General features: G+C 37.2%; 1 protein-coding gene across 11 annotated transcripts in view; it reads left to right on the plus strand.

The window, feature by feature from the left end:
* Positions 1-27,762, plus strand: part of PAK1 (p21 (RAC1) activated kinase 1) — a 109,552-nt gene that overhangs the window by 41,593 nt on the left and 40,197 nt on the right. For all 11 annotated transcript variants that reach the window (XM_069469207.1, XM_069469205.1, XM_069469206.1 and 8 more), the window contains 4 exons: positions 7,669-7,769; positions 8,047-8,194; positions 12,343-12,380; positions 26,710-26,826. In XM_069469207.1, the coding sequence (XP_069325308.1) occupies positions 7,669-7,769; positions 8,047-8,194; positions 12,343-12,380; positions 26,710-26,826 (404 nt within the window). The remainder of the gene's footprint in view (positions 1-7,668; positions 7,770-8,046; positions 8,195-12,342; positions 12,381-26,709; positions 26,827-27,762) is intronic.

Here is a 27,762-nt window from a genome sequence, read left to right on the forward strand (position 1 = left end):
TCTTTCTGCTGTTCATCACTCTTAGGCTCAGAGTCAGTGACTTGCCCAAGGTCACATGCTGCACAGTTGCGATTCATGAAGTCTGAATTTGAACCAATGTTTCTTGACTTCTGGACTGTGTTCTTTTGGTCTACAGATACTATGTAGTGTTTGAAGTCTCCCAGCTTAGAGTTGTTCAGACTAGTGCTTTCAGTAGAAAGAACTGGCTGGGCCTGTGAACCTATTTTAAAACAAATTTGCATTTAATAACATTCATTCTACCACTCCCTGGCATATTCACTTAGTCTGCAACGTGAGGAAGGCACAACACATACAGAAGCAGCTATACTGGAATTTGAGCACTAAGGTTATCACCATTGCCCTTCCCTGACTTTGTGACCTTTGGTAAGTTGTTCTACTTTTCTTAGCTAGTTATGTTACCTGTAATATGGGCATATAATAATAATTGTCTCATAGAATTGCTGAAAGAATTATAAGACCAAAGATGTGACAAGTGTTGTATAAACTGCAGTCTTTTTAAGAATTGGCAGTACTTTTAGTGGTAGTCATTCATTATTTATTATTGCTTGCAATCATTATTTTCTCTTGGAATCTGTGATTAAAACTTTAGAGTTGTTAGGAGATTTATAAAATGACAAATCTTAATAGGGTTCTTCTAAGATGGGATTAAAGAATGGCCCTTTCTCTCCCTAAATATAGGCCGCTTTTCCTTTTGGTTTAGACAGAGCTAATGAGAAGGCCAGATTAAATAATTTTGTGCACTGTAAGACTAAGCAGACCCAAGGACAGGTTTCCCAGGAAGTCCTTAAGAGTTCTCTGTAATGGCAGAAGCTGGATTCTAAGCTCTGGTTATGGGCCTAGCCCTCTGGGACAAATAATACATTTGAAACTGAGGCCAAAAACATAAACCTAGCCTCTTAAAACTAAATCTCAGATACTGTTTATTTCTTTTACACTCTAACCTTTTCCCATTTCCCTCTTTTCCTTTCTTCCCCTTTTCCTTTGATGTCCTCCTAATTTGCTTATATGGTTGTTGTCAACAAGGATTGGAAACATTGATATACATATGATATACTAGGAGGAGATTTGGTGACTACGTGTTCAATATTTTTTTTTTTTTTTTGAACATAGAATCTTGCTCTGTCACCCTGTGTAGAGTGCAATGGCGTCATCGTAGCTCACTGCAACCTCAAACTCTTGGGTTCAAGCAATCCTCTTGCCTCAGCCTCCTGAGTAGCTGGAACTACAGGAATATGCCCCGATGCCTGGATAATTTTTCTTTTTTTAGTAGAGACAGGGTCTTACTCTTGTTCAGGCTGGTCTCGAACTCCAGAGCTCAAGTAATCCTCCTGCCTTGGCCTCCCAGGGTGCTAGGATTACAGGCATGAGCCACTGCACTTGGCCGTGTTCAAGATTTTCTAAGGGAGAGATGTTTTGTAATAGTTTTGGTTCTTATTGTAGTATTCCCATTTATTTGTTGTGTGACCTTGGACAACTCACTGAACCTCTCTGGGCTTCAATTTCTTTCTAATCCATAAAATGAATTAAATTGGACTAAATGCTCTGTAAGATCACATATAGCTCATGAACCATGATTCTTATAGTTTCTTCCACTGAATTTTTATTTATTTATTTATTTTTTTTTGAGACAGAGTCTCACTCTGTTGCCCAGGCTAGAGTGAGTGCCGTGGCGTTAGCCTAGCTCACAGCAACCTCAAACTCCTGAGCTCAAGCGATCCTCCTGTCTCAGCCTCCCGAGTAGCTGGGACTACAGGCATGTGCCACCATGCCCGGCTAATTTTTTCTATATATATTTTTAGCTGTCCATATAATTTCTTTCTATTTTTAGTAGAGATGGGGTCTCGCTCTTGCTCAGGCTGGTCTCGAACTCCTGAGCTCAAACGATCCGCCCACCTCGGCCTCCCAGAGTGCTAGGATTACAGGCGTGAGCCACCGCGCCCGGCCACACTGAATTTTTAAATCTTAACATAGAACATTGTATACTTCAGAAATGTACAACTCAGTAAATTACCACCATAGCCACATCTATGTGGTCACTTCTTTGACCAAGAAATAGGATATTACCTGCCCCGCAAAAGCTCCCTGTATTTTCCCTTCCAGGCACTAACATCTCTCTCTTTCCCAAAGATAAACATTGTAAATGAGTTTGCCTGTTTTTGAATTTGACATATATAGAATCACACAATGTATATTCTTTTGTTAGCCTTCATTTGATCAACATTGTTCATAAGATTTATCCATGGTTTTATGTACAGCTGTAGTTCATTTTCGTTGCTGTATAATATTGCTGTATAAATATTCTCATTATAGGAATATTTTCCATTGTACTGTTGAATATTGGGTTGATTTCAGTAATAGACTATTATCAATAATGTTTTCTGGTCACTTTTGTTACATCTTGATACATGTGTACACACATTCCTGTAGGTTTTATATACATAGTAAAATTACTGGGCACGGCCATCGCTCATGTTAAACTTCAGTAGATAATACCAAAAGTTCAAAGTGGTTGTTTCAATTTATATTCCTACTACCATCCTTAAGAATTCCAGTCATTCTACTTCTTTATCACCACTTAGTATTACCAGTCTTTAATTTTAGCCATCTGGTGTGTGCAGAGTGGTATCTGATGACTAATGAGCTTGAGCAACTTTTCATGTGTTAATTGGCCTTTTGGTTATCCTTTTTTGTGAAGTGCCTTTTCAATTTATTTGCCCATTTTGAAAATATTTCTTGTTGACTTGTGTTAATTCTTATCTAGATGTAAGTCTTTTGTCAGTTATATATGTTACAAATACCTTCTACTCTGCTCTTAGTGGTATCTTAGATAGATGCTTGTTGTGATGTCTGATAGAATTTTAATATAGTTGGCCGGGCACAGTGGCTCATACCTGTAATCCTAGCACTTTGGGAGGCCGAGGTGGGTGGATTGCTTGAGGTCAGGAGTTTGAGACCATCCTGACCCAGAGTGAGCCCCGTCTCTACTAAAAATAGAAAAAATTAGCTGGGCATGGTGGTGCTCACCTGTAGTCACAGCTACTTGGGAGGCTGAGGCAGGAGGATCACTTGAACAGGCTGATGCATGGCACTCTAGCCCGAGCAACAGAGCAAGACTCTGTCTCAAAAAGAAAAGAAAGAATTTTAATATAGTCACATTTATTCCTTTCTAATGCTTTCTGTTCTATTTTTGAAATCTTTGCCTACTCTAAAGCATGAAGATTTTTTTTCTCCTATTTGACTTTTCTATGTTCATGTACATGAGCACATTATCTGTAAATTCCAATTCTAATCCTCCTCCTTTTACTTCATTTTCTTGCCTAATTGTACTGGCTAATACCTTCAGTACTATAATGAATACAGGTGGTGATAAGGAGTAGCCTTCTCTTGTTTTTAATCTCAGAGGACAAGCTTTCGACATTTCACAATAAGTATGATGTTTGCTCCGGGTTTTTGGTAATTAGCTTTTATTAGATTAAGTAATCCTAGTTTGCTAAGAGTATTTAATCATGATTGAGATCAGATTTCAGCAAATATTTTTTCTGCATTAGTTGTATTTTCTCCTTTATTTTCTTAATACAGTAAATTACATTTACTTTTTAAAAAAACTTGAGGTATAATTCACATACCATACAGTTCACCACCTTAAAATGTACAATTCAGTGGTTTTTAATATAGTCACAAGATTGTACCACCATTACAAATATCTAATTCTGGTACATTTTCATCACTCCAAGAAGAAACCCCATACCCATTGCAGTCAGTCCTCATTTCTTCCTTTCCCCAACCCCTGGCAACCACTCATCTACTTTCTGTCTGTATGGATTTGCCTATTCTGGACATTTCATATAAATGGAATCATACAGTATGTGGCCTTTTGTGACTGGCTTCTTTCACTTGACATAAAGTGTTCAAGGTTCATCCATGTTGTAGCATGGACCAGGACTTTATTTCTTTTTAAAGCTGAGTAATATTTCATTATATGGATATACCACATTTTATCCATTCATCAGTTTAGGGACATTTGGGTTGTTTCCACTTTTTGACTGTTATGAATAATGCTGCTGTGAACATTCTTGTACAAGTTTTTGTACAGGCATAAATTTTCATCACATTCCTCCAGACTTATACTTCTACTCATCATAAAAAATTTGCTACAAAAGCGGTAGTCCCAGGGGGGACTGAGGTTTGTGGCCTTTGGCATATGAGATTATCAGGATCTTTAGTTTACTTATTTTCTTCATTGTATCTTCCCCCAGTGTCAAGCTCAGAGTACATGCTTAGTAAGAGTTTATGAAATTTGGTTGATGTGCTGGGCAGGTAGAAAGCTGTGAGAAAGATCATACGTGTTTACTCCTCTTGGCCTTTGCTTATTCTGTTTCTTTCTGGAATGCCCTTCCCCATCTCTGCCTGGCTAACTGCTATTCATCCTTTATGACTTCTTTCAGGCATTATATTCTCCACAAAGGGGGTTTATTACCTACCTTCATCTACACTCTGAGCATGGGTCATTGTCCTATGTACAGTTTGAGGACTTGAAACTCGAGAAAGTGACTTTCCCAGGGTCACATAGTAGATTAATAGCAAAGATAACACTGAATCCTTCTTCCTCTGACTCCTAGCCCAAGATTCCTCCCACTGACAGAGATTTCTTTTAATTCCCTGACCTCCGTCTTGTCAGCTATAAAATGGAGATCCATGCTGTCTAGCTCCTGGGTGTGTTGTGAGGAGCCAGTGACTGTGAATGGGCTTTGTGAAGGGCTGTGCCCATGAGAGGGAGGTGGTGGTTACTTCCAAGAGGGATTGACTGAGTTCCAGGTGACTCTGGGACTGTGTGGTTTCTCCATTTCTTTCCTACATTCCTGCCTCAGGAACACTGTTTCCTCCTAGTGGTCCCCAGCTGGTGAGTACTCAGCCTAAATTGCACAGCACCCAGGCTAAATCCTGTCAGCTAGATATTTCCCTTTTACCTCTACTTCCCTCTTTTCCCACTTCAGCCAGGCCCTTTCTGTTGTTGAACCCCAGGTATGGTCTGTTAAACTGTTATTCCAGTAAGTAGGGCTTGCGGGTATAATGAAGGATACAATACATGACCAGGTGAACTGAGTCTTACAACCATGTGGTCCGTGTATCAGGACAAGTCAATTTACTTCTCAGGGCCTCTTTCCTCAGGGAGTGAAATTACATGGTCTCCAGGGTACTTCCTAATACTTTCTAGGATGTTCTTGAACTTAGTAAGCTCTGTGCTAAGTTGAGATTCAGAAGTATATTGGTTGTAATTAGAAGCCGTGGTTTTGGTCCTCAAGAAGCTTACATTTTAGGTCTTAAAAATAACAAGGAATCATATAAGACAGGAAATGACTGGATGTATGATGTTGTAGCAAGTTCAGTGCCTTGGGGATTCACAGGGAGAGGAAAGGTCAGGAAATCCTTCCTGGAAGAAGTGGGACTTGAGCCAGTTTTTAAAAGATGATTGAGACAGAGGGAATGAGAGGCAGAGCATTCCATATAAGGAGGAGAAAAAGGGAGCAAAAACTTGGTGGTGGGAATATATGGAGTATATTCAAAGGTCACAGGCCAGTAGAAGCAGAGCTGACTTCAGCATTACCCAGTGTGTTCATGAGTTAAATGACTTCATTTCCCTGGGGCTCTTTTCTATAAACTACTCATCCTCTGAGCCACTCTCTCTTTGGGTCTCCATTACTAAAGTTCCTCTTGTATTTGATAGTCCATGCCTATGATATATAGTATATTAATAATATGTAAGAGAAATAATATATAAAAATATATAGATACAAAATATAAAAATATAAATAAAACATTGATATAGTTGTACTTCCCTAAAACCTTTTAAGTGATTAGATCTGAGGGAATTTAGAAACAGAAAGCAGTTTGGAAAAGAAAGCAGTTCCAAAGCCCTGCCACATGTCCCGTGCATTCTAGCTATGAGGAAGACAGATGGACTTATGTCATAAATGACTGCTTGACTTGAGGCCCTGGTATACCCTTAGCCTTCTCTCTCAAAGCAGCTGCTTTGGGAGGGAAATTGCCAAGTGCATAAATAGCTTAAACCCTAACAATTCACAGGTAGGTAAATAGTTCTTAAGATACCCCAATTACTCTGGGGTGATAGATGCCCCAGTTACTCTGATTTGATTAATATATATTGTATGCCTATATCAAAACATCACATGTATCATGTAAATATATACAACTATTATGTACCCATAATAATTTTTTAAAAAGATACTGAAGAAAGAACCTTTGGAATCAGAGCTGGGTTCAAATCCTAGCTCTCACCAGCTGTTGGAGTAAATTATTCCTATCTGTTTCCCTATCTGTAAAATGACAGTAGCAGTATTTACCTCATAGGATTGTAAGAATGAAGGAAAGTAATGTATGTCGTGTTAGGTATATGTGGTAAGTTCTTAACATTACTTCTTGTTACACTACAGTATGTTTTCTTAATTCAACTTGAAATTCTTTAGGAGAGGTAAAGTAGAATATAAGGGGAAGTAAAGTAGAATATAAAGAGTTTTGAAGCCAGACCTTTTGGATTTCAATTACTTAATGATTGTAGGCAAGTCTATTCCTCAGTTTGCTAATCTGCAAGTAAAAATTGCCTCTCAGGATTGTGGTGATTGTATGAAATAATATTAATTTATATGAAATACCCATTAAGAATTGGGATGCTGTCTCAGGAAGAAATTGACAGCTTTGAGAATGTGCGTCTTCCTGTTTTCATAGACTTGCAGAATGTAGGAGCTGAAAGCACCCTTAGGATCATCTAGGCCATCCTCTTCATTGTTCAAATGGGAAAACAGAGATTCTGGACTATGTACTATGGTGAGGTAGAGGTAAAACTATCTTGGACTTTAGACCTTCTTGTGCCCCACCTCCCCATTTTGCTACATTTTATTAGAATTATGCTGGGTCTGTGGAGGCATTAGAACTTCAGAATTTCTTTTGGTTAGTGCACTGATCTCCCAGACAGCAGGGTTTTAAAACGGAGTTCATAGGCTGAGTAACAAGTTTTGTGAAAGTCAGGCCAGAGCTGGTGAAATGAAACATTTATTCTTGCCCTGGAGAGAATTTGCATGTCTTAGGCAGGTTGCATAGACTCTTGCCCAGTTAAGGTAGTTGTCTGGTCATTTGTTCCTTTCTTCACCACTGTCTGAGCACCTATTTTGTGCCAGGTGTGTGCTAGCCTCTTGGAATCTATGATGAACTGGACATGGCCCCTGTACTTAGAACTCAGTCTGATAGGGAAGACAAACACTTAAAATAGGAAATTACTCTATTGATGCTGTGGGAATGGAGGAGAGGGTAACCTAGAGATCAAGGAGGACTTCACAAAAGAGATGACTTGCCCTGTATTGACTGGCTAATTAGTGGGATAACCAGGGCTCTTAACTCTGACAAATGTTTTTTCTGCTCCTCTCTTACTTTACTTCAACAAAAAATTAAGTCTTTAAATATACATTGAGCATCTATTCCAATCCAGATCCGTAACTGGGCTCTGTAAATACATATATGAAGTAGACAGACCTTGCTCTCTAAAGGAGCCTATAGCTCCATAAGAGCTAAAATAAGCCTAAAAACTAAATAACGTCCCTGTTTTTTATTTCCTTTTCCCTGTTTCTCTTGCAGCAAATAAAAAGAAGGAGAAGGAGCGGCCAGAGATTTCTCTTCCTTCAGATTTTGAGCACACAATTCATGTCGGTTTTGATGCAGTCACAGGGGAGTTTACAGTAAGTCATTTAACAGAAAGGCCTTTGGTCTTTTAGAGTTCTGGCTATGCACTGTTAGATTCAATTCTTTCTCATCTTCCTGATGCTTCTATCTTTGTCTGAGACCCTGATTACATTCTTCTTGCATTCATGAGAGGGACACTTTCATCATCTCCTGAATTGTACCCAGAGAAGCTTTTTAATCTCCATTCCTTAAATAAACATCTGCTAAGTGGCAGGCTTGGTAACAGGCTCTGTGACTGTGCCTTCCTTATAACCTTGCATGTTTTTCTTTTAGGGTATGCCAGAACAGTGGGCCCGCTTGCTTCAGACATCAAATATCACTAAGTCCGAGCAGAAGAAAAACCCACAGGCTGTTTTGGATGTGTTGGAATTTTACAACTCAAAGAAGACCTCCAACAGCCAGAAGTACATGAGCTTCACAGGTATGAGGACTATATCCAGGGCAGTCTCAGCAAGAGGTTTTAATCTGGATGGAAAAGCTCTACATGCCTATTGGTCTGGGATAAGGGAAGAAAGTATTGGAAAGAGTAGAAGTGGCACATTCACTAAGATGGAATTTTAGAATTTCAGAGCCATGATGATGGGTTTTTGTATCAAACCTGAGTCTTCACTCTGAAATTGCATGTTTTTAAAAAATAGCATGGTATTACGTATAAAGATACAGGTTTTGTGCTAGAAGGTCTAGATTCTGGATACTTACTAAGTTTTAACAGTCACTTCATTTCTTTGAGCCTTGATGGGTAAAAAAATTCCTGTCACAAGACATTGTAGTGAGAAATAAATGAGCTCATTGATGTGAAAGTTCTTTGTAGGTTGTAAAATATTACCATGGAAATGTAGCTATCATTACCATCATTATTGGTAATATCATTAGTTATTTAATAACATCAATATGTATCTTTTAAGTAGGCAAGCCTGATTTCTTCCCCAGGGGACTAATTTTTATCAGTCAAATGAAAAACAAGCCAATAATAATACATGTTCTTTAGATGTACTCTCTGTATTATAAGGTAATGTGTTTTTCAGAGGGGTTTTAATAGCAGAATTGGGATTAGAACGCTATGTTTCCTAATTCCTAGATGAGCACATTTTGAGTTTACTACTTGCCTCTAGTAATTTTATTTGGAGCACCTCCTTTCATAGCAGAGAAATCTTTCTTTTCCTGGTATAACTTATGAGGGGGCCTATATTTCTGGAGACTTGCTTTATTTATATAGCATCTTATGCTGTTAGGACAAGAAGTACTTTAGTATATACCAGCCCTCCCTTGTTTTGCAGACATGAAAGCCAAATAAGGCATTTCTAATGTGGCTTAATCAATGGCCGTGCTAGTCTTTTAATTCCTGGTCCCGGTACTCTTTGTTCACATCACCTCCTTTTAAAGGACAGTATTGTTGGGAAGGTGAACTAGCTAATTTTGAAGGATGCTTTCCCCAGCCAGTATCTGGCTTGTATCAAAGGGCACAGATGGCGGGGATGACAAACTGCAGCTTCGCTCATGCTGCCATGGTAGTGCCCAGCAGAGGGCCCAGCAGTATTTCCTTCCTCTCGTCTGGCCCCGCTGAGTCTGTCTCATTTCTTCCATTGAGGGACTGGGTCGTTCCAAGGAGGAATTGGGATGGGAAGGCTACTGAGTGGAAAAGTTTTCTAGTCAGGAAATTAGAGTTTATGCTAGGAGTTTATCATGGAGATACCAGATTAGAAATTGTCTTTGAAAGCCTCAGCAATGAAGTCTCTGGAAGAATTTGTCTTTCTGAATGCTTATATGTAGGTATGTGCAAGTGGCATGTATGTAGGTATATAGAGGCATAACCCTGTCTGTGGGTTTGTGTATGTTTGGAATTAAAGTCCACTTAAGTATTCATGTGTATAAATTTGCACATTCAGGTGATTGTGTATTGTTCATTTGTGCAAGCATATGTGAATAATATTGAGTATATATGTATACCTGCATGTGCATAAGTATACTTTTGTGTGTATAAATTTGTTCATGTGTATATATAAGTAAATGCAGATTTTTTAATTTTCTAGAAGTTGAAGACAAGGCCCAACACTAAACAAAATTGTATATTTGGCACAGTTTATTTTTAATGTCATATCTTTCCTTTCTCTTTCCTCCTCTCATATTGTTAGTTATCATAGCACTACCTTAGTTTTTATATACTCACATGTGAATTGTCTCAGGTGTTTCTAATGATGGCCTTGGGGGGTTGTCAGGGCAAGTACTATAAATATTATCTCCATTTTACAGACTCAAACTAATTAGGCTCAGAGAAATTAAATGATATACCCAAGGTGACTCAGCTGATATATAATAGAACTATGTTTTAAATTTGTGCCATTAAACCTTTTGCTGTCTATAGCCTAAGCACAAGCCTACATGTTAATTTTTTGTCAAGTTTCCTCTTTTATTCAACACTTGATTTTTTTGTACTAATTAGTAGCTAATATGATAGGGGAAGAAATAGAATAGATTGACAACCCATCTGGGTTTTAGCCCTATTTTGCCACTGATTTATGTGACTTTGAACCAGTCTCTTTCCCTTTCTGAACCCCATTTTACTCATTTGTAAAATGAAGGGGTTAGAAGTACTTTCTGTTCTGTCATTCTGTGCTTTGGAATTTGATTTTGATATATAGAAATTTTACATCATCTTTAAAGGAACAATGTTTACTTGGTTTTTATATGATATAAGAGTTACATTTATTACCAACTTACCCAGTCCTCAAAAATACTAGCAGTGCGTAAGGTTAGGGCTAGTGCAGTGAAGGCATAGTGTTGTACTCTGCCTAGGCTGATATTCTTTTGGACAAGAGAAACATAAGAATTATGTTTAAAGTATATCCTCAATTGATTTATCCAGGGGACAACTGGCTATTCAGGGTTGATTTTAACAACATGTTGTCATAGCTTGCCTTATTTCATGGTTTGTAGGTTTATGATTTGGTGTAAGGCCAAAGAAGCTATACTTAATGCTTTCTTATATGGTGGAATTGGGATTTTAGGCATTCTCTGGACTTGGTTCTTGGTGAGGAATATGTTGGATTTGGTGGACTATTTCTCTTCCTTAATTCCGTTGGTGATGAACTGACAAAGTCAGTTTCTTCTCAGACACTTAGGAATTAAAGAGCAAGACCGAAGACAACACCAGGTCTTTTAACTTCTTTTCTTGCTAAGCTCTCCATTGGGTTTTCATTTCCTATTTCATCAAGTCCAAGATGTCATTGATTATAAGATACACCATTATTTTATATGCCACTAAGGGAAGAAAAGCTGCCAAGTAAACCATGAAATGCTTTTCATTATAGGACACATCTCTATTTCAGAGATGTTAATGTGAAAAAAATATACGTCTCAGAATCAGTGAAATATGATAATTGTTTCACTGAGGGAGCTTGAGTCTAAGAAAACAAAATACTGCCTTTAATTAGACTTGATAGGATTAAGATCTCTTTTCCTAAACCCTAGTCTTTCCGTCCTTGTGGGGAATAGACATGGATATAGAAAACTGAAGGTATAGGCTGGTCATGATTTGGCCTGGATGGCTCGGGTTGGTGCTATGGATTTTTTCCCTTTCTCTTAGAATGCAGGGAATTTTCTTGGCCATTGAAGCCTGATGGTGTAGCTGATGATGTTGATATAGTTCTAGCATAGTGTTTAGAATCAGACCAGAATTCAAATCTTGATTCCTCTATTTAACCTGTTTGTGTACCCTGAGCAAGTTACAGTGGTGTGCTGCAACAAGGGACTGCATATATGATGATGCTCTCAGAAGATTATAAGGGAGCTGAAAAATTCCTATCGCCTAGTGATGTCATAGCTGTCATGACATTGTAGCACAATTACTTAACGTGTAAATAAATTTAGTGTAGCAAAGGTGTACAGTGTTGATAAAATCTACTGTAGTGTACAATAATGTTGTAGGCTTTTACACTGACTCATCACTCACTCACTGACTCACCCAGAGCAACTTCCAGTCCTATAAGCTCCGTTTTGGTAAGTGCCCTATACAGATGTACCCTTTTTTATCTTTGATATTGTATTTTTACTATACCTTTTGTATGTTTAGATACGTTTAGATATGCATATATTTACCATTATGTTACAGTTGCTTACAGTTTTCAGTACAGTAACATGCTGTACAGGTTTGTAGCCTAGGAGCAATAGGCCACTATACCATATAGCCTAGGTATATTGTAGGCTATACCATCTCGGTTTGTGTAAGTACACTCTGATGTTCACACAATGACAAAATCGCTTAACAATACATTTCTCGGAACAAAGCCCTGTCACTAAGTGACACACAATACACTTAATTTCTCTGAGCTTCAGTTTCCGAATCTATGTAAGTGGATATAATAATAGTACTGAGAGCCATAAGTGAGGATTAAAGGAGATGATATGTATATTCTGCCTAGCATGATGTCTAGCCCATAGTACCAGTCATATATTATTAAAATTATTCTCTGAACCTGGCTAGTGCTTGATCAGATAGACTTCCTTAGTTGTCAAGAGAAGAGTAACCATAATTGCTTATTGACTAAGTCTCTTGTCTTTCTTCCTTTGCAGATAAGTCAACTGAGGATTATAATTCTTCTAATACTTTGGTAAGTCTTTATTTCCTGTGTTCTGATATGGGCAGGTATGGAGGTAAGGGTCAAGACAGTGTGGTTGAGGCAGAGCCTGGGCTGGGAGACACTCATATTGGTCACTCCCCCACCCTGGGCCTCAGAATTCCTATCTATCCACTAAGGGAATTGGATTTAATAAACAGTGGGTATCTCTTCCAACTTAAATGTTCCACAATTTCCTTTTTCTTAATAATTTTTTTATTTTTAATATTTATGGATACATAATAGTTGTATAATATTCTAAAAATTCTAACCTTGGAACTAGAAGATGTGCCTTTTAGGCTCAATTTTTAAATTGGTAGCTTTAAACCTTAGGAAAGCCAATTTGCCTTTCTGAGCTTCAGTTTCTTTGTCAATAAAATGAGGATGATACAATCTACCTTACCTGGACGTGTCTTCACAAACCTGAATTTAGAAGAAAACTCCCTCTTTGGTCTGTAGGGTCTACAAAACCAGGATTAGGACTAATTGTTGAAAGGAGCAGATTCTGTTGATTTAAGAGCCTTCATTCTGTCCTCTGAAATTGTAGTGAATGCCCTGTCACCAGAGTTTGGATATTATAGGAATCGTTGAAGAATTGGCTGGGAAGTAAAACTGGGTGACCTCAAAGGTCTCTCTGTCTTTCTCAACTTACAAATTCTATTTTTCAGGACAAAAGAGATGTTGATATGTTTGATATGGTCTTATAAATAGTGAAATGTGATATATATATATGAGAATACTATTTTTCTTTTTTTTTTTTTCATATCTGTCTCTTTTACAAAGGTGGTTATGCCATATTGATTTACTAAATATTTGCAAAAGCCCGTACTTTATGCCAGGTCCTGTGTGGAGAAGTAGCAGTACAAAGCTGATCAAACATTGTCCTAACACCTAAGAACTCCCCAGTCTTATGGGGGACGTGAAGGCACAAACAGTTTATAGTGCAGCAAGCTAAACTTCATGAGGCCAGGGACTTTGCCTGGCTTATTAATTGCTATGTCCTTGGCATCTGGCCAAGTCCTGGTATTTGGTAAACATTTGCTGAATGAAAGCTTGGATGTGTCAGAAAAAGCTTCCTGATGGTAAAGTCTGAGCTGAATGAGTTAGTTATCTACAGTAAGAATTAAGGAGAGATGAGATCTTTCTGTAATCCATACAGAAAGAGAATAGCATGTGCATGGACAAAGAGGTTTGTGAGGTATGCCTGTATAGGGAACTGCAAGTAGTTTGGTATGCCTGGAATGTGAAGTGTGAAGGGAGTAGAGGTGGATGGTGAGGAGGAGTGGTAAGGAGGCCAGATCACGTAGGAGTTTGACTTTATCTTAAAGGTGATGAAAAGCTTAAAGAATTTTAAGCAGGGGAGTAGTAAGTTCTAACATAATACTGAGTCACCATCAAAATACTTTGAACCATGCCTCCAGTAGTGGCTCTTGGTTTCCTCTGAGTCTTTTGCTCTTATTGATTACAAAATAACATTCACGTGTTCAGTGCCTTGCAGCATACTGGATCCTTTCTTATTCATTATCTCTTTTAATCCTCATAGGAGCTTAATGACGTAGGTTATTATCCTTGTTTTATAGGTGATAAAACTGAAGTAGAGAAAGGTTGATGGCAATAGGCATCTGATTCCCAGTCTGCTTTCTCCTGATTCTTGATGCCATTCATCAAATGGAGGAGATGTAATTAATGAATGGGGAAGAATTTGTAAACATAAGATCTTTGAACAGTAAATTGTTGAAGAAAGGGCCTAAACAAAGCTGAGTTGTGGCATGTGGCTGAAATGTCTTTATGCTTTTGTAGGAAGAGTGGCAACCATCATTGAGTGCCCAATATGCACTGTGTGTTAAGAACTTCATATATTAGCATAATTAGTCCTTACAATTACTTTGTAAAGGAAGTATTATCACCCCCATTTAACAGTTAGAAAGACAGAATTTTCTGAAGACTCATAGTTAGAACCAGTTCAGGATTCTTTGCACTGTGGCCGAGAACAGAGAAAGATGTCACAGAGGTCTTATAAAGGAGACTGCAGTAAAGCCATAGCTATGTTGTTTGTTACTGAGGAGGAAGAGCCCTGGGGCTCATGCCATATGGCAGAGATGGTAACACCTGCTTGGTAAAAACTTGTACTGGTTTAGTATCTACAATTAAAACCATTCAGGCTGTCAAGGACATTTTTCTCCCCCAATTCAGAACATTTGTCTCTATAGCTCAGTGCTCTGTATTTCCTTACTAGTTTTACATGGAAGATATAGTTTGTATTGTAGTAGCATGTCATTGTTTTTCAATTGGTTTCTCACAGATCATTCCACTCAGTTTGTGAGAAATAATCACAGTTGTCTCCATAATATGAATTAAGAAATTGATGCTCAGAAAGATTAAGTGACTTGCTCCCTGCCCTTAAGTGAGTTAGTGGTAGAAACCAGTGCAAAATTCTGTTCTCCTGAGCATTCATTTATTCACTCATACCATAAGTATTTCCTTAGCACCTCCTTTGTGCCAAAGTATAGGTGACACAAAAATGAATGTGCACTATTTTAGTCCTTGAGAAAAAAAAAAAAAATTAAAGCCAGACTGGAGAGATAAGAGCTGCAAAACAGCTGTGAATAATGTACAGTGGGGTCATATTTGATGGAATGATTTATTCTGCCTGGTAGTACAGAGAAGTTTATAGAATTGCTAGGTCCTAAAGGTTTCTTCATTTAACAAACATGATCTTTAAAGTCCCTTTCAGCTCTAAATTTCTATTATCTGTGGCTCATTGGTCTGAGATTTGACTCCAAGATTCTATGGCATTTTAGTACCTGATTCTCATTTATAAAATGAATACCTACCATGTAATAGACTGTTTAGGTGCTGAGGAGTCAAGGACTGGTAAGATCTTTGCTCTTGATCTCACAATTTAGTGATGAATCAGAACATGTAAACAAGGATTTATAATGCAGTGTCAGGTAAACACAGGTAATGATACCAGGCAGAGAAAAGATCACTGCTTTACTGTCTGAGGGATAGCATGAACAAAAGCCAGGTTGTTAAGAATCCAGTATGTCAAGCCTGAGAACTTGGACTTTGTGCTGGAGTAAAGGGAGTATTTTAACTAGAGGATTGATATAGTTGAATATGCAGTATCTAAACTAACATCTTAAAAAGATTCCTCTGGAAATTAGATCGGGATAGTTGACTGAATTCATGTGCCCATCTCTCTTGCTATCCCAAATTTCTTAATTTCAACAAAGATATATTGAAAAATAAATTTAAAAATAGTGCTCTAAAACAAAAACACAATATAAATTAACCATTGTGAAGAATTTGTGGAAGATAGAAAGCAGATAAGGTCAGATTGACTAGAGCAGAAGAAACCATAGCTTAAAGTAAGAGAAAACTCCTAGGAAGATAAAAGTAGCTCCAGAGAAAATGGGCTGAAAGAATATATAAAAGAAGCAGGAAGGAGTCCTGAGTCATCTTGAGGGATAAATTAATTAAATTCTACATTTGAAACAGCATGGGCAGCCTCCCCCTTATCGTGAGCAAAAGGCAGCAAAGTGCATTTGATTCCAAACTAAAACCAGATAATTTTCTAAAGAAAGTAACTGTCTACCCGAGGAAAGCTCCTAATACGGGTATAGGGGCCTGAGAGAGAAGCAGAGCAGAACCTGAGTTAACTGTAAAATTCTACCACAGATACAAAGAAGAGGAAAAAGGAAAAGTAGCTCTGTGGTGGAAGAAAATACATTAAAGTTCTCCATCCCAAGAGTAAATTTCCCATAACTTTGGTAACTGGGAGGAGAGGAATCTCTACACCACATGCTTTTCCATGTCTGCATACCCCAAAGTAACACTTGCCAGTAACCATCTCTCCGTAACTCACTAATAGACTGCATCAGACCTCCCATTCAGAGGATAGTGGAGAAACAGACTTACATAAGTGCAGGAAAAGCTCATGCTAATTATATACACTAATCTAGTCCTTCACTTATGAATATGAATGGATAGCTAAGGATTCCAGACATTTGAGAGAAACAAAGCATTAAAGAGAAGGATGAAGATAAAGAAATAAAACTGGCCCCACAGAAAGTAGATAATTCAGCAAAGAGAATTAAAAAAGAAATCTAATATGTTCAGAGAGGTTTTATAGATGTTGTATCTACAGAAACACCCTGCCATTAATATTAAAACAATCAGAGGATAAAAGAGTGTTATTAATAGAATTAAAAATATAATACATACATGCAGAAGCATTAAAAAATAAATGCATATAAGTGAAGAGGTAATTAATGATATAAAAGTTGGAACATTTGAGAATAAGGGACAATAGAGGGTTAGTCACAGAGATTCAAGAAGAATTAGAGAACAGAGGCATTGGAGTGGAAAAAATGATCAAAGAAATAGTAGAAGAAAACTCCTCCAGCTAAAGAAAGGCTGGATGAGTCTTCAGATGAAAGGTCTCTTAATGACTAAATCAGATAATTGAAAAGAGACACAAGGATAAAGAAAAAAATTTTCAAAGCTTCCAAAGAGAACATACAGCTAATGTCCAAAGGAACATTAGCACCAGACTTCTTATTAACAATAGTGGACAAAGGAGTAATACCTTCGGAGGTATGAGGAAAGTTATTTAGATCCAAGAATTCTACACCTGATCAAACTAGCATTCAAGCACAAGGTAAAAATGAAGATACTTTTGGACATATGATGATCAAGGTTTACTATCTGCACATCATCTCTGAAAGGCTAAACACCAAAGAGTAACAATAATTATCTCTGGGGCTTATGATATTTAAGAATATTTACTTAAAAGTTATTTTTATCCAAGTATTATATCAAAAAGTCAAATAGGACTAAAAGCCATGTAATAAGTAGCTGTCTTTCTGGGATCACCCTTCACCATAGTCTTGGCAATCCCTTTGCATTTCTGTGTTGGTATTCCTATTTTCTCTATGCCCATGCTTTTCTTATTTTTGGTTTACTTTTGCATTGGTGTGGAGCACATCCTCTAGTAGTTTTGAGAAAGTAAATATTTAATATCTTTCAGGTCTCAAAAATGGCAGGGGAGTTCTCTATTCCACCCTTATATTCGATTAATATTTTGGCTGATTATAGAATTCTAGTTTGGAAATAATTTTTCATCAGAATTTGGAAAGCATTGTACTTTTGTCATCTAGCTTTCAGTACTGCTGAGTCCAAAGCCATTTTATTTGTGCTTCTCTGTATATGACTTTTTTTTTTTTTTTTAACTCAGAAAGCTTGTAGGATCTTCTTTGTCACCGTTGCTTTGAAATTTCATAATTACATTCCTATTTTCATCTATTTATTGTGCAAGCTTTGTGAACTCTTTCAACCCGGAAACACAACTTTTAGTTCTAGGAAATTTGCTAGAATTATTTCATTGATGATTTCTTCCCTTCTGCTTTTTTTGTTCTCTCTTTTGGGAACTTCTATTATTTAGAGTTTGGTTCTCTTAGACTGATTCCCCATTTTTAAAATACTATCTCTATATTCCTTGCCTCAGTTTTTGGTCTGATTTTTGGGAGACTTCTTCAACTTCATCTTTCAGTCTGTCTATTGAATTTTTCATTTCTGTTCTGTTTAATTTCCAAGTGCTCTTTCATTAAAAAAAAATTATAGCACCGTATTCTTGTTTCCAGAAATGGTGTCTGTTCTTATTTCTGAAGAGAAATAAGATGATAGGCTTTCTTTTGATGTTTTCTTCTCCCTATTCAGTCTGTTTTTTCTAGGTGGCCTTTTCTCCCATTTGTTTTGTTTTCTCCCTTTTATGTGGGAGGTGTTCTTTACATATTTGGTAATCCTTAGAGGTCTACTCATATTTATGATTGAGATACTGAAAAGCTTACTAGAATTTTAAGCTCATTGGTCAGACAGTTCAACAGTTTTAATAAATTCATAGAGCTGTGCAGCCATCACCTCAAAAAGTTTGCTTATGCCTTTTTACCATACATTCAAACTGCCATGCTCAGCCTTAGGAAACCACTTATCTGCCTTCTGTCTCTCTAAATTTGCTTTTTGCTAGACATTTGATGTAGACTCATACAACATATAGTCTTTACTTAGTGTAGTGTTTTAAAAGTTCATTCATGCTGTAGCATGTATCAGTATGGTGTACTTCATTTGTTTTTATGTCTGAATAATATTCCATTGGATGGATAATACTACATTTTGTTTATCCATTCGTCAGTTGATGTGCACTTGGGTTGTTTCCACTATTTGTTTATGAATAATGCAGTTATGAACATTCATGTAGAAGGTTTTGTATGGATGTATGCTTTCATATTTCTTGGGTATATACATATCGAAGGAGTTGAATTGCTGGGTCATATGGTAACTTTATGTTTAACTTTTTGAGCAACTGCCAGACTTTTTTCCATAGTGTCAGCACCATTTTACATTCCCACCAACAATTATGAGGGTTCCAGTTTCTGCAGATTTTTGTCCATACCTATTGTTGTCTGTCTTTTGATTATACTCATTTTGCTGTATATGAAGTGGTATCTCAGTGTGGTTTTATTTGGATTTCCTAATGGGTAATGATGTTGAGCATCTTTTCATGTGTGTATTGCCCGTTTGTGTATCTTCTCTGGAGAAATATCTTTCCTGTAGTTGATCTCTAATTTAATTCTACTGTGGTCAAATAATATATTTTGTGTGATTACAGTCCTTTTAAATCTATTGAGATCTGTTTTATATTCCAGCATATAGTTTATTTTGGAGATTGGTCCATGTGTGGATACTCTGCAGACATTGGTTGGAATGTTCTGTATATGTTAGTTAGGTCAGGTTGATTGACAGTGTTGTTCAAGTCTTCTTTATCTTTGCTCAATTTCATTTGAGTTCAGTTAATTATTGAGAGTGGAATAGTAAAATCTGTAACTATAATTGAAATCTCTAACTATAATAGAATTATCTTTTTCTCCATTCAATTCTGACATCTCTTGTTTTATGCAAAACTGCTGTTAGTATGTATGTTTAAATTGTATATTTATTTAAATTACATTTATAATTGTTTATAGTTATTGTTATTCTTGATAAAATTGCAATATCGTTTTGACTTATAAAGTGTCCCTCTTTGTCTCAAATGATATTTCTTCTCTTAAAGTCTTTATATTAATATAGCCACTTCAGCTCTCTTACGGTTATTATCTGCATGGTGCATATTTTCCCATTATTTTGCTTTCAATTTATTCATGTCTTTGAATCTATAATGTGTGTCTTATTGATAACATATAGTTAGATCTTGTTTGCTTGGTGGTTTTCGTCCAGTCTGACAATTTCTGCCTTTTGATTGGGGTGTTTAGACTATTCATATTTAATGTAATCATTGTTAGGCTTGGGTTTACATTTGCCATTTTCTATTTGTTTTCTATATGGATCCTGACTTTTTCTATTCCTCTTTCCCTGCCTTCTTTTGTATTAAATAAATATTTTAATGCTTTTTAAAAATTATTTCTTGGTGGTTTCTGTAGGTCTTAAATTACACATTTTAATTTTTCATAATCTACTTCAGATTATTAACTGAATTCCAATAAAGTATATAAACTTTGCCCCAGTATAGCTTCATTCCTTGCTGTTATTGTCATTCATTCATATACATGAATGTGTGTGTATATATAAATTATTTTAAAAATTGTACACACACACAATGTATGTTAGAAGCCTGTCAATACAGTGTTATAGCTATTGCTTTATACAATCTTATATTTTTTAAAGAAGTCAATAGAAGAAATCCAAAAAGTATATATTTATCCACATTAATCCATGTATTTGCCATTTTCTCTGCTCTTCATTTTTGTACTATTTGGTGTTATTTCCATTTAGTCTGATGGACTTCTTTTATTAATAGTATTTCTTGTAAATTAGGTCTACTAACGGTGAATTCTGTCTTCGTTAATCTGGAATGTCTTTATTACTTTTCTTTTCTTTTTCTATATCTAATTTGTTGAGAAAGGAATGTCTTTATTTCATCTTCATTTTTGTTAGGTAATTTTGTTGGATTTGATTTCTTGATTGGCAATTTTCAAAAATTTCAGCTGTTTAAATATGTCATCCCACTGCCTTTGGGCCTCCATTGTTTCTGATCAGAAGGTTTTATTTTGATTTTTTTAAATATGCTGATCAGAAGTTAGCTGTTCATCATATTGATTGTCCTTGTACATGATATCATTTTTCTTTTGCTGCTTTCAAGATTTGCACTTAGGCTTTTGCATTCCTCAGTTTATGATGTGTCTAGGTGAATCTTTTTTGTGTGTTTATCTTACATGTGGTTTATTGAGGTTTTTGGATCAATAAATTAATATTTTTCATCAAATTTGGGAAGTGTCCATTGATTTCTTTAAATATTTTCTTCTGCTCCTTTTCTTTTCCTCCTCAGAGATTCCCATTATAAGTATATTGGTGTGCTTTATGTTGTTCCACAGTTCTTTGATGCTCTATTAGTTTTTCTTAAATCTTTTTTCTCCCTGTTCTTTATTTCGGATAGCATCTATGGGTCTATTTTAAAATTCACTGATTCTTTCTTCTGTCATACAGAGTCTGTTGTTTAGCTTCTGTAAAGAGTTTTTCATTTGTTATTTTATTCTTCAATTCCAATATTTCCATTTGGTTCTTTTAAAATAATTGCTATTGAGAATCTGTTGATTCAATGTTGTTATACTTTTTTTTAACTCTTAAAACATGATTTCTTTTAGTTCTTTGAATGTATTTGTAACATTTGATTTAAAATTTTTTAAATACAACATTTAGGGACATTCAGAAATCAGAAAGAGTTTCTGTTGACTGCTTTTTTCCCCTCTGAGTGTGGGTCACACTTTTTCCTGTTTCTTTGCATGTCTTGTAATTTCTTGTTGAAAACTCAACTTTTCAGTATCAATTCTGAATACTGATATTCCACTCCTCTTCCCCAAAGGTTGCTTGCTTTTTTTGTTTATTTGTTGGTTTTGTATGAACTTACGGGGGATAAATCTGTGAAATATATCTCCATCTATGGCCATTGTTATCTCTGCTCAGTGAGTTGCTTTCTGTATGTTTGTTTGTTTGTTTGTTTAAATTTTGTAGCCTGGCTGTCTAGGGGTTGCCCCCGTGTTTGCGTAGCTTAATAGCCAGCCAAGCATTTAACAGAGATTATGCTAAGAAACTTAAAATTCTCCTACCTAGTCATTTTCCTCTTCACTCTTTTCCTTGACCTTGAGACTTTTATTTGATCAGGAAACAGCCACCCAAAATTGCTTTAGGGTATAGACTTGTCCTTGACCATCTTAGGTAAACCTTGGAGCCTTCCCCAGGTAGTTTGTAATGGGCCATGTATAATCACAGATGGTTTAGATCATGTTGAAAGTATCATAAAGCAAACAAGCTTTTGTAGGATGTTAAAAACCATCAGACCCACTGATTTCTACTGTAAAATGTAGGCCAATGGTTTAAGTCAGTTAATAGTACAATTCTTAGCCATTTTGGTCCCTTCTTCCATAATCCTGTTGCTGTTATCTCTACTCCCTCTATTGTTAAGTGTCCCATTGTTTAAGTATTTCATTCTGGTTTAGCCTGCTATTAGATAAGACATATTCATTTAGCAATCCTTATTGAGCACCTTCTAATTGTCTGGCCGACATCATTATCATAGCTAATACTGGAGTGTTTTTAAAATAACTTTTACATAGATTATCTCATTTAGCCTCACACTAACACTACAGTAAGTACTATTACTGGGTCCATTTTACAAATTAGGAAACTGAGACAAAGTTAGTATCTTACTCCAAACTCTTAGTTTATAAGTGAGAAAGCCCTAATTTGAACCCAAGCTGTTCAATTCCAAAATGCCACTTTTAAACTATTTTTCTGATAAAACAGTTCAAAACAAAATCTTAACAACTGTAGAGAATTATAAAATAGTGATATTGTGGCCGGGCGCGGTGGCTCACGCCTGTAATCCTAGCACTCTGGGAGGCCGAGGCGGGTGGATCGCTCAAGGTCAGGAGTTCGAGACCAGCCTGAGCGAGACCCCGTCTCTACTAAAAATAGAAAGACATTATATGGACAACTAAAAATCTATATAGAAAAAATTAGCCGGGCATAGTGGCGCATGCCTGTAGTCCCAGCTACTCGGGAGGCTGAGGCAGTAGGATCGCTTAAGCCGAGGAGTTTGAGGTTGCTGTGAGCTAAGCTGACGCCACGGCACTCACTCTAGCCTGGGCAACAAAGTGAGACTCTGTCTCAACAAAAAAAAAAAAAAAAAAAATAGTGATATTGTGTCAGAACTTCTAATGAAGAAGAAAAAGAAAAAGAGAAGGAGAGACAAATTGAAAAATGACATCAGGCCGGGTGCGGTGGCTCACGCCTGTAATCCTATCACTCTGGGAGGCCGAAGCGGGTGGATCGCTCAAGGTCAGGAGTTCGAGACCAGCCTGAGCAAGAGCGAGACCCCGTCTCTACTAAAAATAGAAAGAAATTATATGGACAACTAAAAATATATATATAGAAAAATTAGCCGGGCAGAGTGGCGCATGCCTGTAGTCCCAGCTACTCGGGAGGCTGAGGCAGGAGGATCGCTTGAGTCCAGGAGTTTGAGGTTGCTGTGAGCTAGGCTGATGCCACAGCACTCACTCTAGCCTGGGCAACAAAGTGAGACTCTATCTCAAAAGAAAAAAAAAAAAAAAGAAAAATGACATCAATGGAAAAGTATATGAATTGTATTCAAACAGAGTATATTTGAGGTCTGTCACTGGAAGAACAGTTGAAGAAGTTGCAAGAAGAAAGAACTCATAAAGTTGGTATGGACAAAGAAGTTTCCATTGTATTTATTCTTTATTGTCATCTGGTAGTATGCTAGGAATGTACCTCTTCTTTAAGCAAATGCCCTAATTTCGAGAATGTAATCAAGAGCATTGGTCATAAATTTCTGTAATAAAGAAAATCCAAACTTGTGGATGAACTTATATAGAAACTTCTTTAAAATATTATTGAACAGTTGACACTATCTGAAATAAAGAAGAATATAGATTCTTTAATTAGTAACATTTCTTTTCTGCCTTGATTCTAGCATCTTGTTTTTAAAAAGGTAGATAATATCATAGATTGCATTTAATATTCTTCGCCTATTTACAATAGAAAATTTGCATGTGATGAATATTTTTGTATTTAAGGCAGGGAAGATGGTATATTAGTATATATGTGTGAACAATGAAAGTGCTGTTCATACAACCTTTTACGAGGTAATAAATTTGGTGCTTTCCCTGAAAGCTTTGAGTACTCCATCAGACTAGAATGGAGAACTAGAAACTCTTGAGTTCATTAGAGTTATAGGTGCAAATTTCCTTTGTGGTTTTTCACTATTTTGTTATAAAATAGGAATTTGTATTTTTTTGCCTATGATAAAAAATCTTTTCTGTAATTTGTGAGAAACATCTTTTTTTTTTTTTTTTTTTTTTTTGAGACAGAGTCTCACTCTGTTGCCCGGGCTAGAGTGAGTGCCGTGGCGTCAGTCTAGCTCACAGCAACCTCAAACTCCTGGGCTTAAGCGATCCTACTGCCTCAGCCTCCCGAGTAGCTGGGACTACAGACATGCGCCACCATGCCCGGCTAATTTTTTGTATATATATATTTTAGTTGTCCATATAATTTCTTTCTATTTTTAGTAGAGACGGGGTCTCACTCTTGCTCAGGCTGGTCTCGAACTCCTGACCTCGAGCGATCCACCCGCCTCGGCCTCCCAGAGTGCTAGGATTACAGGCGTGAGCCACCGCGCCCGGCCAAGAAACATCTTAATAAAGTACATTAAGAAGAAGAAAATGTATAGATTACATCACTATTCTGCTCATAGTCCTCCAATGGTTTCTTATTCTAGGTATAAACTCCAAAGCTTGTATTATGGCCTTTGTGGCTTTCTATAATCTGGTTCCTAGCTAACTTTCTGACCTTGCCTCTTTCCTCATATCCGCTTGCTCACTTTGTTACAACCGCATAGCTAGAACTCCAAGAGGTTTTGGGAACATACCAAGCATGTTTCTATTTCAGGATCTTTGTATTTTTTCCATCTGCCAGGAATATCTTTCTCCCAGAGAGCCCCATGGCTTGCTCCCTCAATTCATTCAGGTCACTGCTTATATGACATCTTATTGGAGAGGCATCCCATGACTGTCCTATGTAAAGTAGTATCTTTCTACTCTCCAACCAATATCTGCTTCCATATGTTTATCTTATGGGAATAGACACTTTGGTGATTGTTTTTGACTCTATCCTCTTTTAGAATGTAAGCCATAAGACCAGGGGCTTTATCAATTGTATTCTTTATTATAGCCCCAGAGTATAGAATAGAGCCCTGCACAGTGAATGAATGGATGAATGGATGGATGGATGATGCGCTGGAGTTTCTGGCTTTTGTTTAAAACAGGGGTTTGTGGTTATTAGACATAGTGATAATTTAATTTATTCCTTGCCTCTTCCTAGCTTTTTACTATTTTCAGTGTTTTTACACCCATATTACTTCTTTTCATCCTCATAGTGGACCTCTGAGGTAGGCAAAGAGCTGCAATCATTATCCCCATTTTACAGATGAGAAACATGAGACTTAGAGTGGTATAGCTGTGCCCAAGGATGCAGGGTTAAGAAATAAAATCTGGACAACAATCTAGATCTCTTGACTCTGACAGATGTTAATACCACTGTCCAAAGCTTTCACCTGTGGAAAAATGGAATGTGTTACTGAGGAAAATGATGAAATCCCCTTCTCTACAGAGTTTTGGAAAGCAAACAAACCTAGTATTTACAGTGTACATCAGGGAGCCATAGTGCTACGTGTTGATGAAGAAGTTTGCTGAGTCAATTCATTCCCATTTTAGAGTTCTAGTTAAATTTTGTTGAGTGGAATAGTGGAAATTAGAGCAGAAAAATATCAAAATACGTGCCTTGACAGGGAAAGAACCACTATTGAATTTTGAAACTGAAGGTGACTTAAGGTCACCCCTCAAATTATACCACTCCTCTTCCTTCACATTCCTCAAGTGGTATCCTCATACCAAGAGGATAGATTCATTGCTGTGGTCGCTACAACTGTTTACATATGCTTAGCACTGTCAGTTTTTAAGTTATGCCCTGTGTTGGAGGTTTTGTTAGACTCTATGAGATTGCCAGTTGTCCTTACCTTAGTATGTCAGATAGGATAAAGCCAGTCTCTTACACTCAGTAGCTCCAGTCGAGTATTCCTTAGTTCCTCCATTTATCCCCTGTCATTGTGACTCTTGGCTTTCCTCTCTCAGGAGATCCCAGGTGGCAGGCGGTAAGGGAACTCACCTTCTGTCTCTTGTATAAGATGGTAACTACTTCAGGACATGGACCATCTTTTTCATCTTTGTACCTTTATACCAAAACAGTATCCATCACAATGTCCTGAGCACACAGTGGGTTCTCTGAAAATATCTAAAACTGTTGAATTGTATCAGTATATATAAAAAGATCCCTATTGCTTCTCTGGTCCTCTGCTGATCAAGTGATGAAATAATTTGATCTCTGTCAAAAATCTCATGTTTTGGAGCTACTTTGTCTCTTGATTCTGTGTGGTAAACAGTGATGGTGTGATATTTTTGCCTGGACCTGACCTAAAACCACTCTTGGCCCAGCTCTATTATAGTTTACATGGGAAAATAAGGTTGCCACAGAAAATAAGCAGATCTAATTAGTGGGTACTGGTAAGTTCCATTCCAGGGTAGGGCAGAAGCTTAGTGAAATAGCATCCAGTATGGGGAAAAACTCATTGTCCTCTTTAGATAAGGAGATCCTGATGTTCTGTATCTTCAGGTTGAGGTGAGGGCCTCTGATGACATGATGGGTCCAGGAGGTTTGGGTAAAGAGAGAAAAAGGAAAGGGCAAAAGCCTGTTCAGACTTCCATTTACCATTTATCAGGAAGGAGTAAGGGATGATAATGATAAATTTTTTAAAATTCCAAACTTTTGATCCTTTCCGTACACTTCACACTTTGTTATTTGTTCAGTGTGGAGAATAAAATTCATAGAATAAAAAGGAACTATGAGCTTGTCTTCAGGGGTTGGATAAAGGAAGAGAAGCTGTAAGCTGGCTGTCCATTCCACAGTTGGGCTTTGGGTGAGACCCAAGGGACTGAGTGGATAGTAATGGCTGAAAGAAGAGAGGGAAGCAGCCTGAGTTCCTGAGACTAGCTACACAAAGGTGGAGAGCTTGGAGGCTAATGTGGGTTTCAGAAGGGGTGTTAGGATGGGGTTTCTTCTGGGGGATTGGTGATCCTGATAGCTTAAGTTCTATGGCAGCTAGACCAGATGAATCTGGCTTTTCTTCCCTGCATAGAATGTGAAGACTGTGTCTGAGACTCCTGCAGTGCCACCAGTTTCGGAAGATGAAGATGATGATGATGATGCTACTCCACCTCCAGTGATTGCTCCACGCCCAGAGCACACAAAATCTGTGAGTCTTTGGGGACCCAGACAGCTTTGTGATTTACCTGAGTGAGGAGGGAGAGGGAGGATTTGGCGTTTAGGCCTAGAAGTTTTAACATTGTGGTGTAGGAGTCCTTAGAGAGCTGGTGAAATCACTGAACCACCTTGACTGAAGGTACCCTCTACATGATTAAAAGACAAGAAGTTGTGTATTTATCATTGGTTTGCAGATAGTCCCAAAGTGTCCTAGGTAATTGATGTTTGTACCAATCCAGCCTGATTTACTTAGCCTGTTCTCCAGAGATAGGACAGGAAGATATACAGAATTGATGTTACTTAGTGCAGGGCTAACATAAATTATTCTGGTCTCCTGGGAAGCAACAAATTGTCTTGTTACAGACCTTTTCTTCTCTTTTAAATGTGTAGCATTCAGCCTCTTAGAGCATCATTGATGATACTGAAAGACCCAAGAGAATTTCTAAATACATTAGTGCTATTAATATGCTGAACATCAGGAGTGCATTTTGATGCCGGATGTTGGCAGTGATTTCTATTTAACTTCCTTTGAGGTTCCTGTATCCCAGAATAGCACAGTCCCTCTAGCCTTGCTTTGAACAATCTAGTCTCTGTGCCTTTTACTTGATTTAGCATCACTGAGCACTGACCTACTATCGGATGATACTCTACTAGCGTTCCTGTATTTAGGCTTTTTATTATGATGAAAACTCCATGGTGGAAAAAAAAAACCGTCTAGGACTTAAACTCTGTGATAATTAAAAAAAAAAAAAAGGCTGCCTTTGGAATAGAGCATTCAAGGAAGTGTTCAAGCAGAAGTTGGTATTGGTTGAATGACTGTTGGAGATGCTGTGGAGGAAATTCACGGGAAATAGGTGGCCTCTTAGGATGAGAACTTATAAACAGAATCTATGGAATTATCTTTTCTGTGGGTCACAGAGTTACCATA

Source organism: Eulemur rufifrons, chromosome 6 (genome assembly GCF_041146395.1).
Source record: "Eulemur rufifrons isolate Redbay chromosome 6, OSU_ERuf_1, whole genome shotgun sequence".
NCBI classification, from domain to species: Eukaryota; Metazoa; Chordata; class Mammalia; order Primates; family Lemuridae; genus Eulemur; species Eulemur rufifrons.